General features: G+C 35.6%; 1 protein-coding gene across 3 annotated transcripts in view; it reads left to right on the top strand.

Moving 5' to 3' along the window:
• TRIM33 (tripartite motif containing 33) overlaps positions 1-12,709 on the top strand; it is a 48,817-nt gene that overhangs the window by 19,419 nt on the left and 16,689 nt on the right. For all 3 annotated transcript variants that reach the window (XM_081121620.1, XM_081121621.1, XM_081121619.1), the window contains exons 5-10: positions 2,934-3,050; positions 5,697-5,811; positions 8,148-8,294; positions 8,756-8,873; positions 10,265-10,539; positions 11,127-11,291. In XM_081121620.1, the coding sequence (XP_080977746.1) occupies positions 2,934-3,050; positions 5,697-5,811; positions 8,148-8,294; positions 8,756-8,873; positions 10,265-10,539; positions 11,127-11,291 (937 nt within the window). The remainder of the gene's footprint in view (positions 1-2,933; positions 3,051-5,696; positions 5,812-8,147; positions 8,295-8,755; positions 8,874-10,264; positions 10,540-11,126; positions 11,292-12,709) is intronic.

Genomic DNA, 12,709 nt, shown 5'->3' with positions numbered 1-12,709 from the left:
TGAATAAAAAAAAGTATAGACTTATAAATACCAAGGAGTCACCAATGGAGATTTCAGTTAATTTTTCAAAAGCAGGGAAGTTGATTGAATATTTAGTAAAACCCGTAAGAGACCTAGTTGAGTTAGATTAGCCGCAACCCAAGGATAAAGGAGATAGAAAGGAAACCACTGGGTTTATTGCCTCGAAACTAGTGTAGCTCAGGATTCAGAGGTAATGGGTGTCACAAAAATTGGGCTTATTCTTTGAATAAATAAAACCAAAGGCTCTGGCCTTGGGCATATTAGGTCTAAATGGAGGATGGAGATGAGAGGCTTGGCCACACTGGAAAGGTTAAGAGTAAATCTGCACACTAAACTGTGGGACCTTCACTCGCCCCAACCTGCTTCCAGATGACCAATAGTGACCCTTTCCCATTTCACTGTTTCTCTCTATTTCCCTTTCTGGAAATAGAGGCCTTTCACCCTCTGGAGAAAGCGAATGATCAGAAGAGGCCTTTAAGTGTTGACATTTGGAGTTCATTTCTAATTAAAAAGATTGCCTTACAGTGAAGCTCACCAGTTCACAAGTTCTGCTATCTCTCACACGTGATTCTAAGCATTTTAAAAATATATTTAGATATGAATGAAGGGAAGGATCATCTGACATTTGAAGAGAGCCACTGTCATATGTTACATACATTGTGGGACATGATGAGAATTCTCAACTCCTGTCTGTCTTGTCTGGCATCACAGAGAGAGAGACTGGAAAAGCTTAAGTATTTCCTTTCTCAGCATTCCTGACATTAGGGTAGCTCTGATCCACAGTTTTTGGCCATAAAACATAATCCCATTTAAAGTCTTCGCTAAATAGAACATCTGGACTATTTTGTGTCAGTTTTTCTTGAGGATATTTTTCTTTGAGTCATACTTTCCTGTTCCTTTGATTGCCTAGTGAGTTTTTATTGAGATTTGGACATTGTGGGTAATATATTATAGAAACTCTGGATTCTCTTATCTTTCTCTGCAGACTCGTAATTGTTGTTCTAGCAGGCAGTTAAATTACTGGTTGATTGATCACCTTGAATTTTGTAAGCTTGTTTTTACACTTAGTTAGGGATGATCTGTAGAAAGCCCAAGGTATTTCCCAAGCCTCTAACTTGGTTGGACTCAACTTCTAAGTTCTGTTTCTTGAAAGGTCATATGAAGGCTTGGTTTTAGGCTTTTAGAACAGGATAGGCCTAGGGTAGCATGCATTTCAACACTATAGTTCTTTTCCTGTAAGGTGTGGCCTTTCCGATTTCTTCAGTAGATGCCTGGGAGGTGAACAGAGTCCCTTCCTCCACTGGCTCAGCTGGAATTCTGTCTGCCAGAACTGCTTGACCTCCAGGTTTTTCTTCCATGGTCAACTTTATAGCAGCTGCATAATTTCATCCTGTGCATATACAGCCCAAACATTGCATATGGACTTGGAAGGGATTCACTTATTCTGTATCTTCCTTTCCCCTTCTCCCACCACTCCTCAGCCTCACCCTGCACAGCCCCTTCTCTTCCAGTACCCTGTTCCATGGATTCCAGGAGCTCAGTAGTCTCAAGCCTTGATTTCTGCCTCCTCAGCTCCAAGAAACTTCTAAAAAATTATGTTTGTATTGATTTCAGAGAGAGGAAGGGAGAGATAGAAACATCAGTGATGGAGAGAGTCATCATTGATCAGCTGCCTCCTGCACACCCCTTACTGGGGATTGAGCCCGGGCATGTGCCCTGACTGGGAATCAAACCGTGATCTCCTGGTTCATGGGTTGACTCTCAACCACTGAGCCACTCTGGCTGGGCTCAAAGAAACTGTTGTGCTCTGCGTGGTCTCCAGTTCTCTGTGCCAGTTATTATGAAATTGTCTACAGACAGAGAGAGAGGTAGGGTGATTGTGATCCTCTCTGAAGGACCACAGAATTTCTTTGAAAAATGAGTTTGGCACAGGTTCTCCAATGACTGAATACATTTGCCTTGTATATTTCTGTCTTGTTTTATAGTTTTTGGTACCAGGGCTAGTCTGGTACCCATTACTCTGTCATGACTGAGAGTGAGTTTCCTTTGTTTCACCTTAATATTTTTATCCCCTATTGCATATAGAGAAGGGTTATTTGTAGATTATTTTTACAAATAATAGTTGTGTATATAGTTAGAGAAGGGTTATTTGTAGATTATTTTTGAGCATCAATATGGTTTAAGAGGGGGTGGTTGCTTAAAACCTAATACTAGGCATCTTTATTAAAGAATAAGATGGTTTATTATGGTGGTCCTTTGAATGGGACTGTGTAAGTAACATTTCTTCTAAAGAAACAGCTTTTCTTGGAATTAGGCCTTTAACTTAAGAAATGGACAGATGGATGAATATCTACATAGATAAGCTTTAAAGCAGATAATTTCACTCCTAGATTTATATTAGAACTATCTAGAAAGCTTTAAAGAATACTGATGCCTTAGTGTTACTCCAGACTGGTTAATAAGAATCTTAAATTACATTTTGGGTCAAAATCTTTTTACGGTATTTTAAGAATAATGGTAAATCACCCTAGGTGGTTTTAGTTTTTCAGTGAAAGTTGAGAACCACTACTTTTAAGAAGAACCTTTGCCAAACTCATTTTTGTCTTTTTCTGTAAGTTCTTCTAAAGTTAAAAACAGCTTTTTAGGTGAGATCCAGATAGTTGGTAGAAATGACACATTCATATCTGCTATTAGTCCTTTCAGAGCTAGATTGAGAGGTATGGTGACAAATTGAGGTTTCCTATCCAAGCTGATTGGTAGTTAAAAGTTGCTATTGACAACATATGTGTGGATAGCATAGAATGCCAATCATTTAAGTAAGGTTTCAAGATTTACCTATGCAGCTGTTTTTCATTTCCAAAATCTTAATAATAAATTTTTGTTTTCAATGGAGTTTTGTTTTTTGTTTTAAGGTACCAGTTTTTGGAAGAAGCTTTTCAAAACCAGAAAGGTACAATTGAGAATCTGCTGGCTAAGCTGCTTGAGAAGAAGAATTATGTTCATTTCGCAGCCACTCAGGTGCAGAATAGGTGAGTGTGCGCCTCAAAACCGTAATTTACTTCCAGGTCGTTAAATACAGTGGCTCCAGCTTCAGTGTTTAAAAATTTATATTAGTATGAAGCATATTAAAAAATATTATTTTTTAGAGGGGTAAATGGTTATAAGTTTGAGTTTGGAGTGTAGTATTTGTTAATTAAGTAAACTTGAATTGACCAAAATTTTGAATAGTCTTTCAGGATACATTTTTGACTATTTTGTAATTAATAAGACTTAGTTAAATGTGAAAAATGCAATTAATATATGGGGAGTTAAATTTAAAATAATCCTCACCTGAGGATATGTTTTTATTGATTTTTAGAGAGAGAGAGTGGGGGGAGAGATAGGTAGGAGAGGGGGAGAGAGAAGAGTCATGTGAGAGAGAAACATCAATTGGTTGCCTCCCTTATGCGCCCCTACCAGGGATTTAACCGGCACCTTGGTATGTACCCTGACCGGGAATTCGAACTCTCAACCTTTTCGTATACGGGACAATGCTCCAAACAGCAGAGCCATCCGGCCAGGCCAGGGCTGAATTATAAAATTTAACTAGAGACTGTGGAACACACAGGAGAGAGAATATGAAGAGGGGTGGACAAATTTATTTTATCATCTGTAAAACAATCATTAAAGACAGTACTTCTCTTAGTAGTAGTAGTATAAAATGAATATATAGCACAATTTCTGGCACAGAGTAAACTCGCACATTTTAACTGTTGCTATTTATCAGTAATACCATCAGTATTAAAAATTTCTATTTTGGTTTATTTCTGAATAAACCAAATTTATTGATAGGCAAGTGGGACTAAGCTTCATAAGTGAATAGATTAACAAAATGAGGGCCCTTAATGTAGGAAGACTAACACTTGGAGCTGGCATAATGAAAACTCATATATTCCTGGATTTATGAATAGGATTGGTAGGTGTTTATTCTTCAGTCACAGATGTAGAACTTTTAGGTACTTTCAGAATATTAAAATTAATTTATGATTATTTAAAACAGCACCTAGTAGATACTGAAAAATTATTAAACAGATGAGTGAATGAATGAATGATACATTGTATGTTAGAAAATAGTTAACTAGGTGGTAGAATTCTCATCTTTAGAATTTGCAGTTATATGTAAATACAAACACACACTAATCATGGATGGTTAGTTCGTATGGATATGTCAGGATGTTTTGGATATGCTGATGTGTTGTGGGTTATGTTGGAGATGATAACTGTCTTCTCATAAGTTACAGATGGATGTCCTTTTCAGAGAAAGGATAGTGAGTTGATTCACATGGCAGTCTCATATTTTTGTCTATATGTTTTGTACATATTTTGAATTTTTGTACATATTTTGTATATATGTTTCTGAATCTGTGTAGAGAAGTAGAACAAGAAGTTTATGTTTTATAAGATTGGAAAGGGTTGGGGAGATTGATGATTTCATCTTCAAAAACCTTTTAAAAAAAGCTATTAATGATGCTTCTCCATTTAGACATGTTTTTTGATGACCTGTCTCCATTTTTTTAATGTACATTCATTTTTTTCTTCCTTCACAATTGAACATATAGTATACATGCTTAAATCCAATGAGAGTCTGACTATGGCTGACTGCTCTCTGCTTTCAGCATGCTTAATGATTTTAATCTTTGGCAAAATCATTTTAAGTTTGAGTCCCATATGTCTTATCATTAGTAATCAATACTCCCATTAAAAACAAAAAGTTTTCCACTGACTTTAAGGACAGAATTGAATAAAATTTTTAAGTAAGTGCCCAAACAAGCACTGATAGACAGACAAAGGAGGGAAAACTATGCTATTGTGATTAAGTGTATTAAAGTTATTCAAATTTGAATTTGGCAAATGAAGGTCAATGTAGAAGTTGAAAATGTGGGTTATAGTTTGTATAGAAGTAGAGTTTATAAAAGTTAAATGCTTCCTTCTTATGGTTGTTTAACATTTTACTTATATTTATTGGTGGGATTTCCCCCTTTTTATTTTATTTATAAAATATGAACCAAAACTTTTCTAACCACAATGGGAGCTTATACCTGTTTCTAGAACATCTGACAGCTATGTTAAAAGAATGGATTGAAAATACTTAATGCTTTTAACTGTATATAGTAAGAAACCATTTTGAGAAGATCTGTGAAAGGGGAGTGTATTAGAACCCATATTTGAAGTGATTAAGTTATAAGTGAAAATTAATGCTTCTGAGCTTAACTCCTACTATTTGGAAAGATAATTATTGGTTGCAACATTGTTTTTTTGCACATTGTTCTTGAAAAGCATTTAGAGGAAATAGAGCCAGTGTGCCAGGTTTGGTACTAACCAGCAACCACTGATGTCAGGAATTTGTATGTCACATACACGTCATAGGAACTAAAGGAGATTACCATCTAGATAGATTCATAAACTGGCCTTTTTGAATTTAATTTAAAATGACTGAATATTTAATCCATTCTTTGTCCATATACATCACTCTTTTGGACCAAATTGAATGGTCAGGTCTGCTGAAACATAAGTAGTACATTTTGACAAAGGTTTCATTTTAATCGCTCGGTTAAGTGCCCAGTTGGATGAATTTCTGTAACAGTTGATGATTTAGAGATAAATTGATAACCTAATGATGCATTTCTCTTATTCAGGATAAAAGAAGTAAATGAGACTAACAAACGAGTAGAACAGGAAATAAAAGTGGCCATTTTCACCCTTATCAATGAAATTAATAAGAAAGGAAAATCTCTCTTACAGCAGCTAGAGGTATGGTTCAAAACCAAAATCAAACAAAAACTGCTTCTGTTGCTCTTTAGCTGTTTTTTAATGTTTATTGAAAGGTCTTTTAGATTGGTTGGGGGATACGGAAGTAAACTAAAAAAAAATTTTTTTTTTTAATGTTCTATTGGAAAATAGACCTTTTTTTGAGTTAGTTACTTTGCACCACAATTTAATACCACTGATTTTAGCTCTGTAATTTAGAAGAGAGTGTTGTCTTAGGAATGAAAGAATGATTACTAAAATGTGATGTAAGTGAAGACAAGGCTAACCCATCACATTGTGCCCTCCCCCCCCAGATTCTCAATTTAACTTTTACATTCATATGAATGTATGTTGGGAGTCTACTTGAGTCATTTGTGTGTTTCACTTTATTTGAAAAATATTCCATAGTTTTGCAAAAAGTGCTGCTCATTTTGAAATTTGTAAACTTTAAACTTTAGTTCTGCTATATTAGGTCTTTGTTTTACAAATTTGAGATTAATATGTAGATGTAAATTTCTAGATTCGAATTCAATTTGTGAAACCCAAATTAAGCTTTAATCAAAGACTCATCTCTACTGACCACAGTTCATTGGTTCTCAAAATTTTGTGCTCTTAAGTAGGCTTAGTTGATACGGGGTTATATTTTCTGTACTATTGAGTAGTAACAGTTTAAGCTACGTATTTTTGATTGCTTAATAACTTCATTACTATTAACCTCAAATTTTCCATAGTAGATTTTCTTTGTTCAATTTCCTCGTAGAGCACTTAGAAATATTAGACACATAATTACATCCAAATGAAAGAAATTATGTCAGCATAGTGTTATTTCTGAATTTCATCTTTCCATTGAAATACATTGACAAAAGTACTCTAACACATCTTGTTAGAGTTGATGGTCTCTTTCCTGTTACACATCCAGCCAGTTGCACTTAACCCTGATAAATTTTTGTTTCCAAAAGGACCACATAACTAGAGAGAGCACTGAGCGTGCAGTGATTTTTGATATCTTTTAACTTACTGTAAATACATTTTAAGTATAGGTCTAAAATAATGTTTTTAAACCATTTTAAGAACTTTGGAATGAGAAGGTACCTCTTAATGCTAAAATATACATAAATACTTAATGCTAATCTGCTACACATTCCTAACACGCTGATAATTTAAACAGAAGATGTTTTCTAGTGTAATATGTTCCCAAACTTTGTAAAATAGAGGTTTTCCTAAGTTTTATAAGAGGGATGATTTCCAGGGAAATTGTCGGACTTCTTTCAGCTAAATACTGTTATTCATTGATTTACATTATAAAATGAGCAACTTGTTTTCTTAGGGGGAAAAATTGTCCAGTTAACCAAGTTGAGTCATTTTTTGTAAAAAAAAATGGTTAATAGCGAAGTAGATAGGTTGTTTGGTGTGCTGAATGTCAGAGTACATGGGATATCACCTGGGAGTTTTATTCCCAAAAAGCAGTTTATTTTTCCTTTGCAGCATTTCTTCCAAATTAGTCTTTCCTTCAATCCTCACTACTCACTCACTGTTTATGAACTTTCGTCAGATCAAAACTTTCCCTAACCTCTGCTCTTAGAGCTGTGGAATTCATCCTTCTCGTTTTGTCTGAGTATTTTAAGAGAAGAGATTTGAACATCAGCTTCATGCCATACCAGTAGGTGGCACTGGTAACAGAAAGTTTTCTTTGGCCTGAAAAGTATAGTAAGTTAAGATTATGTAATATTATTTCTAAAGGTCAACTCATTATGCTATAGACTTCGTGTAATGTATTAGCCCAGTGATTTTCAACCTTTTTCAGCTATGGCACATATACTAATTACTAAAATTCTGCAGCACATCAGAAAATACATTTTTTACTGATATGACCAAAAAGATATATATATAATTGTGATTGATCACGCCGCATGGCTGTTGTGTTGGCTGTTGTTATTTTTTTATTTGACAGCCTAAGGGAAAAGAGGTCAGTGCCCCTGACTAAATAGTCAGGTATCGCATGTTTTAAAAATTCTCATGGCACATCAGTTTTCAACTGTGGCACACCGGTTGAAAATTTACGGATTAGCCTAATAGAAAAAGACACTATATTTAGCAAAGACATATCATCTTTTGAAGGATAAAAGAGATATATAAGTAACAATTTCTCTAGAGAATTAAGTTTTAGACCCACTTCTGTGAGTGTCTTTTCTTTTTATCATAGACTCATTGAATAATCAGGAGCTTGTTAACATTTAAAAAAAGAAATATAGGTATTGTGTTCATTATAAGTAGAAATAATGTCTTGGTACTTTTTATATAGAATTCTTCGGTGAACCTCCTCTCTTGTTCTGTTTCAGAATGTTACAAAAGAAAGACAGATGAAGTTAATACAGCAGCAGAATGACATCTCAGGCCTCTCCCGGCAGGTGAAGCATGTTATGAACTTTACAAACTGGGCAATTGCGAGTGGCAGCAGCACAGCCCTGCTGTACAGCAAGAGACTGGTGAGACACACAGCGTCTTCATTTTCCTTCAGTCAACTTTATTGTACATTCAGGGAACTGAACCTGTTTCAAATGTAGATTTTTGATTTTGGCAAATGTATTCACCACCACATTAAGATATAGAAAATCTCCATCACCCACTAAAGTTTCCTTGTTCCCCTCTACCCCCGACCCTAGGCATCTATTAGTCTGATTTCTGTCTTCTCTTGAATTTCATATAAGTGGAATCATACAGTATTCTGTTTTGAAGATACCTTATATTGTAATGCAGTTTATCATCAGAAACGGCAGAAATGCAAGCATGTGCATTTGATTGCTAATATAGGTAGTCTTCTACACACTGATACTGTTTCATTTGAGACTGACACTGTGGGGCTACATGAGTTTTTATGTCTTTATCTTATATGTTTTTTCAAGTGATATTTAATATTAAGACTAATGTGAATTTTTTTTCCTTCAAGATTACTTTTCAATTGCGCCATATTTTGAAAGCTCGTTGTGATCCTGTCCCTGCTGCTAATGGAGCAATACGGTTCCATTGTGATCCCACCTTCTGGGCAAAGAATGTAGTCAATTTAGGTGAGAAATAATTAGTTTTATGAATCTAACTTGGAATACTGAATTAGGAGGAAGCATCTAAAGCAAATTTTAGATACTGAAAGTTTTTTAACGTCACTGTAACACATAAACTTCTTGGAAAATATGCTTTTCATTGGAAACTCACTTAAACTGTGTTCATTACATCTTTAAGAATGTTGAGTCTCCTGTATAGGTTTTAAAAATGTGTGTCGTTTTTAACATTTCCCCACATCTTTTAAATTGACATTGACTGTTTCATATTGAAACTTAGCAAATGGGTCTTCATTCTCTGAAAGAATTTGTTAGATGCTTAGTAGTTTGTATATTAATTGTACCAAATTTTCCTGTAGAAGAGGATGTCCTGGATGCTGATGTGTCTGAAAGTTGGGTCCTGAGGAATGTTTGAAAGATAAGAGTAACTCTTTTCACATGGAAGAGAAATGGACTTTGGTTTTGTTACTCCACAGTGTGGACCTCAGAAACATAGGTGAAAGTTACAGAGGGACAGATCAATATCTCAGTTTAAAACAAGGCAAAACCCAAAACACTTTTCCAATAATTAGAGCTGTGTACAGACTGAGTAAACTTACTTTTAAAATAGTCAAATCCTTACCATTGGAAGCTGTCAAAGCAGAGGTAGATGGCCTTCTATAAAAAAGTAATCTTTGTTTATATTCAGATTTGGCTATAGCCTTAGATCAGGCACCAGCAAACTGTTTTTGTGTGGTATGGTAGCTAAGTTTGTTTTTTACATTTTAAAGGGTTGTAAAAACAAATAATATATCACCGTTCTTATGAAGCCTAAAATATCTGGCTTGTTATAGGAAATGTTTGCCAACTCCACCTTAGATCAAACTTTCCTAAAATTTGCCTTCTATTTTTAGAAAGTAATGGACTCTATGAGAAGTAAGGAAAATTGCCATTTCTAAGGACATTAGTGGTTTAAAACATTCAATATTTCTATAGAAGACAGTTTTGTAGCAATGCAGTACTGTGCCCTGTACATTTTGGAAATTCAAAGGCAGGTGGAATCAGCAATAGTAATCTTGATTATTCTTGAATCTTGTCAGAGGAGAATTGATTTAGACTAACTAGATCGACCTCCTCTAATAACATCTCTTTCAGCTCTTTAATTTTCTGTACATCTATGTAAATAAAGCATAAGGGCAGATAATATATTCTGAATAATCACAAGTCGATTATTTGACTTTGGACTATGTTAGGTTTCTGATCTTTATCATCTTGAAACCTAGCTCCCATCCCTTCTGTACTGTTGGAAGCTTTGACTGCTGAGAGTTGTCAGAGGAAAGAGGAAAAGATAGTGATTAATCCACAAAGTAGATAATTTATTTGATTATATGCAAATTACTCTCATTTTTTAAATCCTTTAGGTAATCTAGTAATAGAGAGTAAACCAGCTCCTGGGTATACTCCTAATGTTGTAGTTGGGCAAGTTCCTCCAGGGACAAACCACATTAGTAAAACTCCGGGACAGATTAACTTGGCGCAGCTTCGGCTCCAGCACATGCAACAGCAAGTGTACGCACAGAAGCACCAGCAGCTGCAGCAGATGAGGATGCAGCAGCCGCCGGCTCCTGTGCCCACGACGACAGCCGCGACGCAGCAGCACCCGCGCCAGGCGGCCCCGCAGATGTTACAGCAGCAGGTGAGCGTTACATCGCTACATGGCTGATGTAAATTGTGAGGACCTCAAGACTGCACTCTGTCCTCTATAGATGAGTTAAACATTTCACTGTGACTAGCAGGGAAAGAGCTAGAAGGTCAGAGTTTAAATATTTGTTCCGGGTATTGCAGGGATTTGGGAAAGTGTGAGGAAGGGCAGTAAGTAAATAATATGGGAAACAAAATTAATTCACTAGTACACAAGTTTTTATTTCTCCATACCAGATCTTTTTTATTTTGCACATGTGATTTTGGGCCAAAGAGCCAGATTATTTTTGCCAAATATCTGATATATTCTTAAAGCATGTGTTCAAATCATTCCCATCCCTGTCCCTCGCCTGTTCTCCCTTCCCTCATCCAAATCAGAGCTGTTAATTCTGGGCTGGATAAGTTAATGTTTTAAATACACACATGTACTGAGAGAAGGGGTTTGGGGCTAGAGATGAGGAGAATGACTCATACCTTTTACTTTGTGCCTTTCTGTATCCTGACTGTACCTGTAACATTTTATGATTAGAAATAAATTTATAAAAGATATTATTTTATAAATGCAATTTCTACCCTTTGTAGCCTCCAAGATTGATCAGTGTGCAAACAATGCAAAGAAACAACATGAATTGTGGAGCTTTCCAAGCCCATCAGATGAGATTGGCTCAGAATGCTGCCCGAATACCAGGGGTGCCCAGGCACAGCGGCCCTCAGTACTCCATGATGCAGCCACACCTCCAAAGACAAGTATGCCTAGAGTTACATTTGTAAGAGTCACACCATTTTAAAACTAAGACACACTTTTTCTTAATCACTTGCTGGGGGTAGGGTCACTGATAACTTTGGGAATGAATAGACTTAAAATTTTGTGTTCAATTAAGAGCTTCTTCGGTGCCATTAAACCCTTTATATATTGTGGGTTGAGGACCCCTGATCTAGTCCAGCCAGTTCATTTTACAGAACTAGGTAACAGAGGAGCTTATTTACCAACAGTCACAAGAGAGAATGGTAAAACCAAGATTAGAACCATAGTTTCTTGAAATTGTTCCTTGGCTCTTTTATTTATTTTTAAAAATATATTTTATTGATTTGAGAGAGAGAGAGAAACATCAGTGATGAGAGTCATTGATCAGCTGCTCCTGCACACCCCCTGCTGGGGATCGAGCCTGAAACCTGGGCATGTGCCCTGACTGGGAATCAAACTGAGATCTCCTGGATCCTAGGTCGATGCTCAACTGCTGAGCCACGCTGGCCAGGCCCTCTGCTCTTTTAATGTGACATTTTGAACTTGATACATAAAAAGGACTTTGAAAACAAAACTATGCTCTTTATTTTATTTATTTTATTTTTACTTGCTTCTCTCTACTTAGTGTTGTTCTTTTTATGATATATATATATATATATATGCCTGCCCTTAAAAATAAATGTATTTAGAGGCATGTTTTCTAGTCTTTGCCTGAATAGTAGATTATCTTTGTATTGGAGGCATGATTTTAAAATGAATCTACTTCGACATAGGATTTCTAGTTATAAAATAATGTGGTTCATTTTATAACAGTTGGAGTGATGTTTCTTTTAAAGACATCTTTAAAGACCATCAGAATGACTGGGAGGCCTTGTCAGAAATAGATGCTGAACCATATCCACTGAATCAGAATTTCTAGGAGAGGGTACTCAGAAATGTGTAGACCCTTACTAACTCTCTCAGATCAATCTACATACCATAGTAGACAAATAATGCCCTGGAGTAGTGGGCCTTCAACTTTTTGGCCCAAGTACTTCTGGAAAGGCTTTTGAAAAATATGCGTTCCCTCATTTAAAGACTGACATTTAAAAGTTCCATTATAAGTTTAAGTAGTTGCAAAGGACATAATATCTGGCATATTGTAAATACTGACATTATAAAGTAAAACCCTTACATTTTATTCTGGTAAATGAATCCACTGGTGTTCGAAATACCATGGCAAGCTCCTTTTTGAAAGTCAGAATTTCACACTCCCTTTTCCCCTGAGACTTGAATATCTTTCTTCTACTACTTTCTCTGTAGCATTTTATCATAAAAAGATGTGTATTTATGTTAGACAAAATTATAAATCAGTCTACTGCAATTTTTCTGTGGGAAAAAAAGTTTGTTTTAATTTAAAAATTCTTAAATTTTCAGTGAC

The sequence above is a fragment of the Miniopterus schreibersii genome, assembly GCF_964146895.1.
Source record: "Miniopterus schreibersii genome assembly, chromosome: 19".
Lineage (NCBI taxonomy): Eukaryota > Metazoa > Chordata > Mammalia > Chiroptera > Miniopteridae > Miniopterus > Miniopterus schreibersii.
Note: the sequence above shows the minus strand (reverse complement) of the source record. Positions and strands in the feature narration are given on the sequence as shown.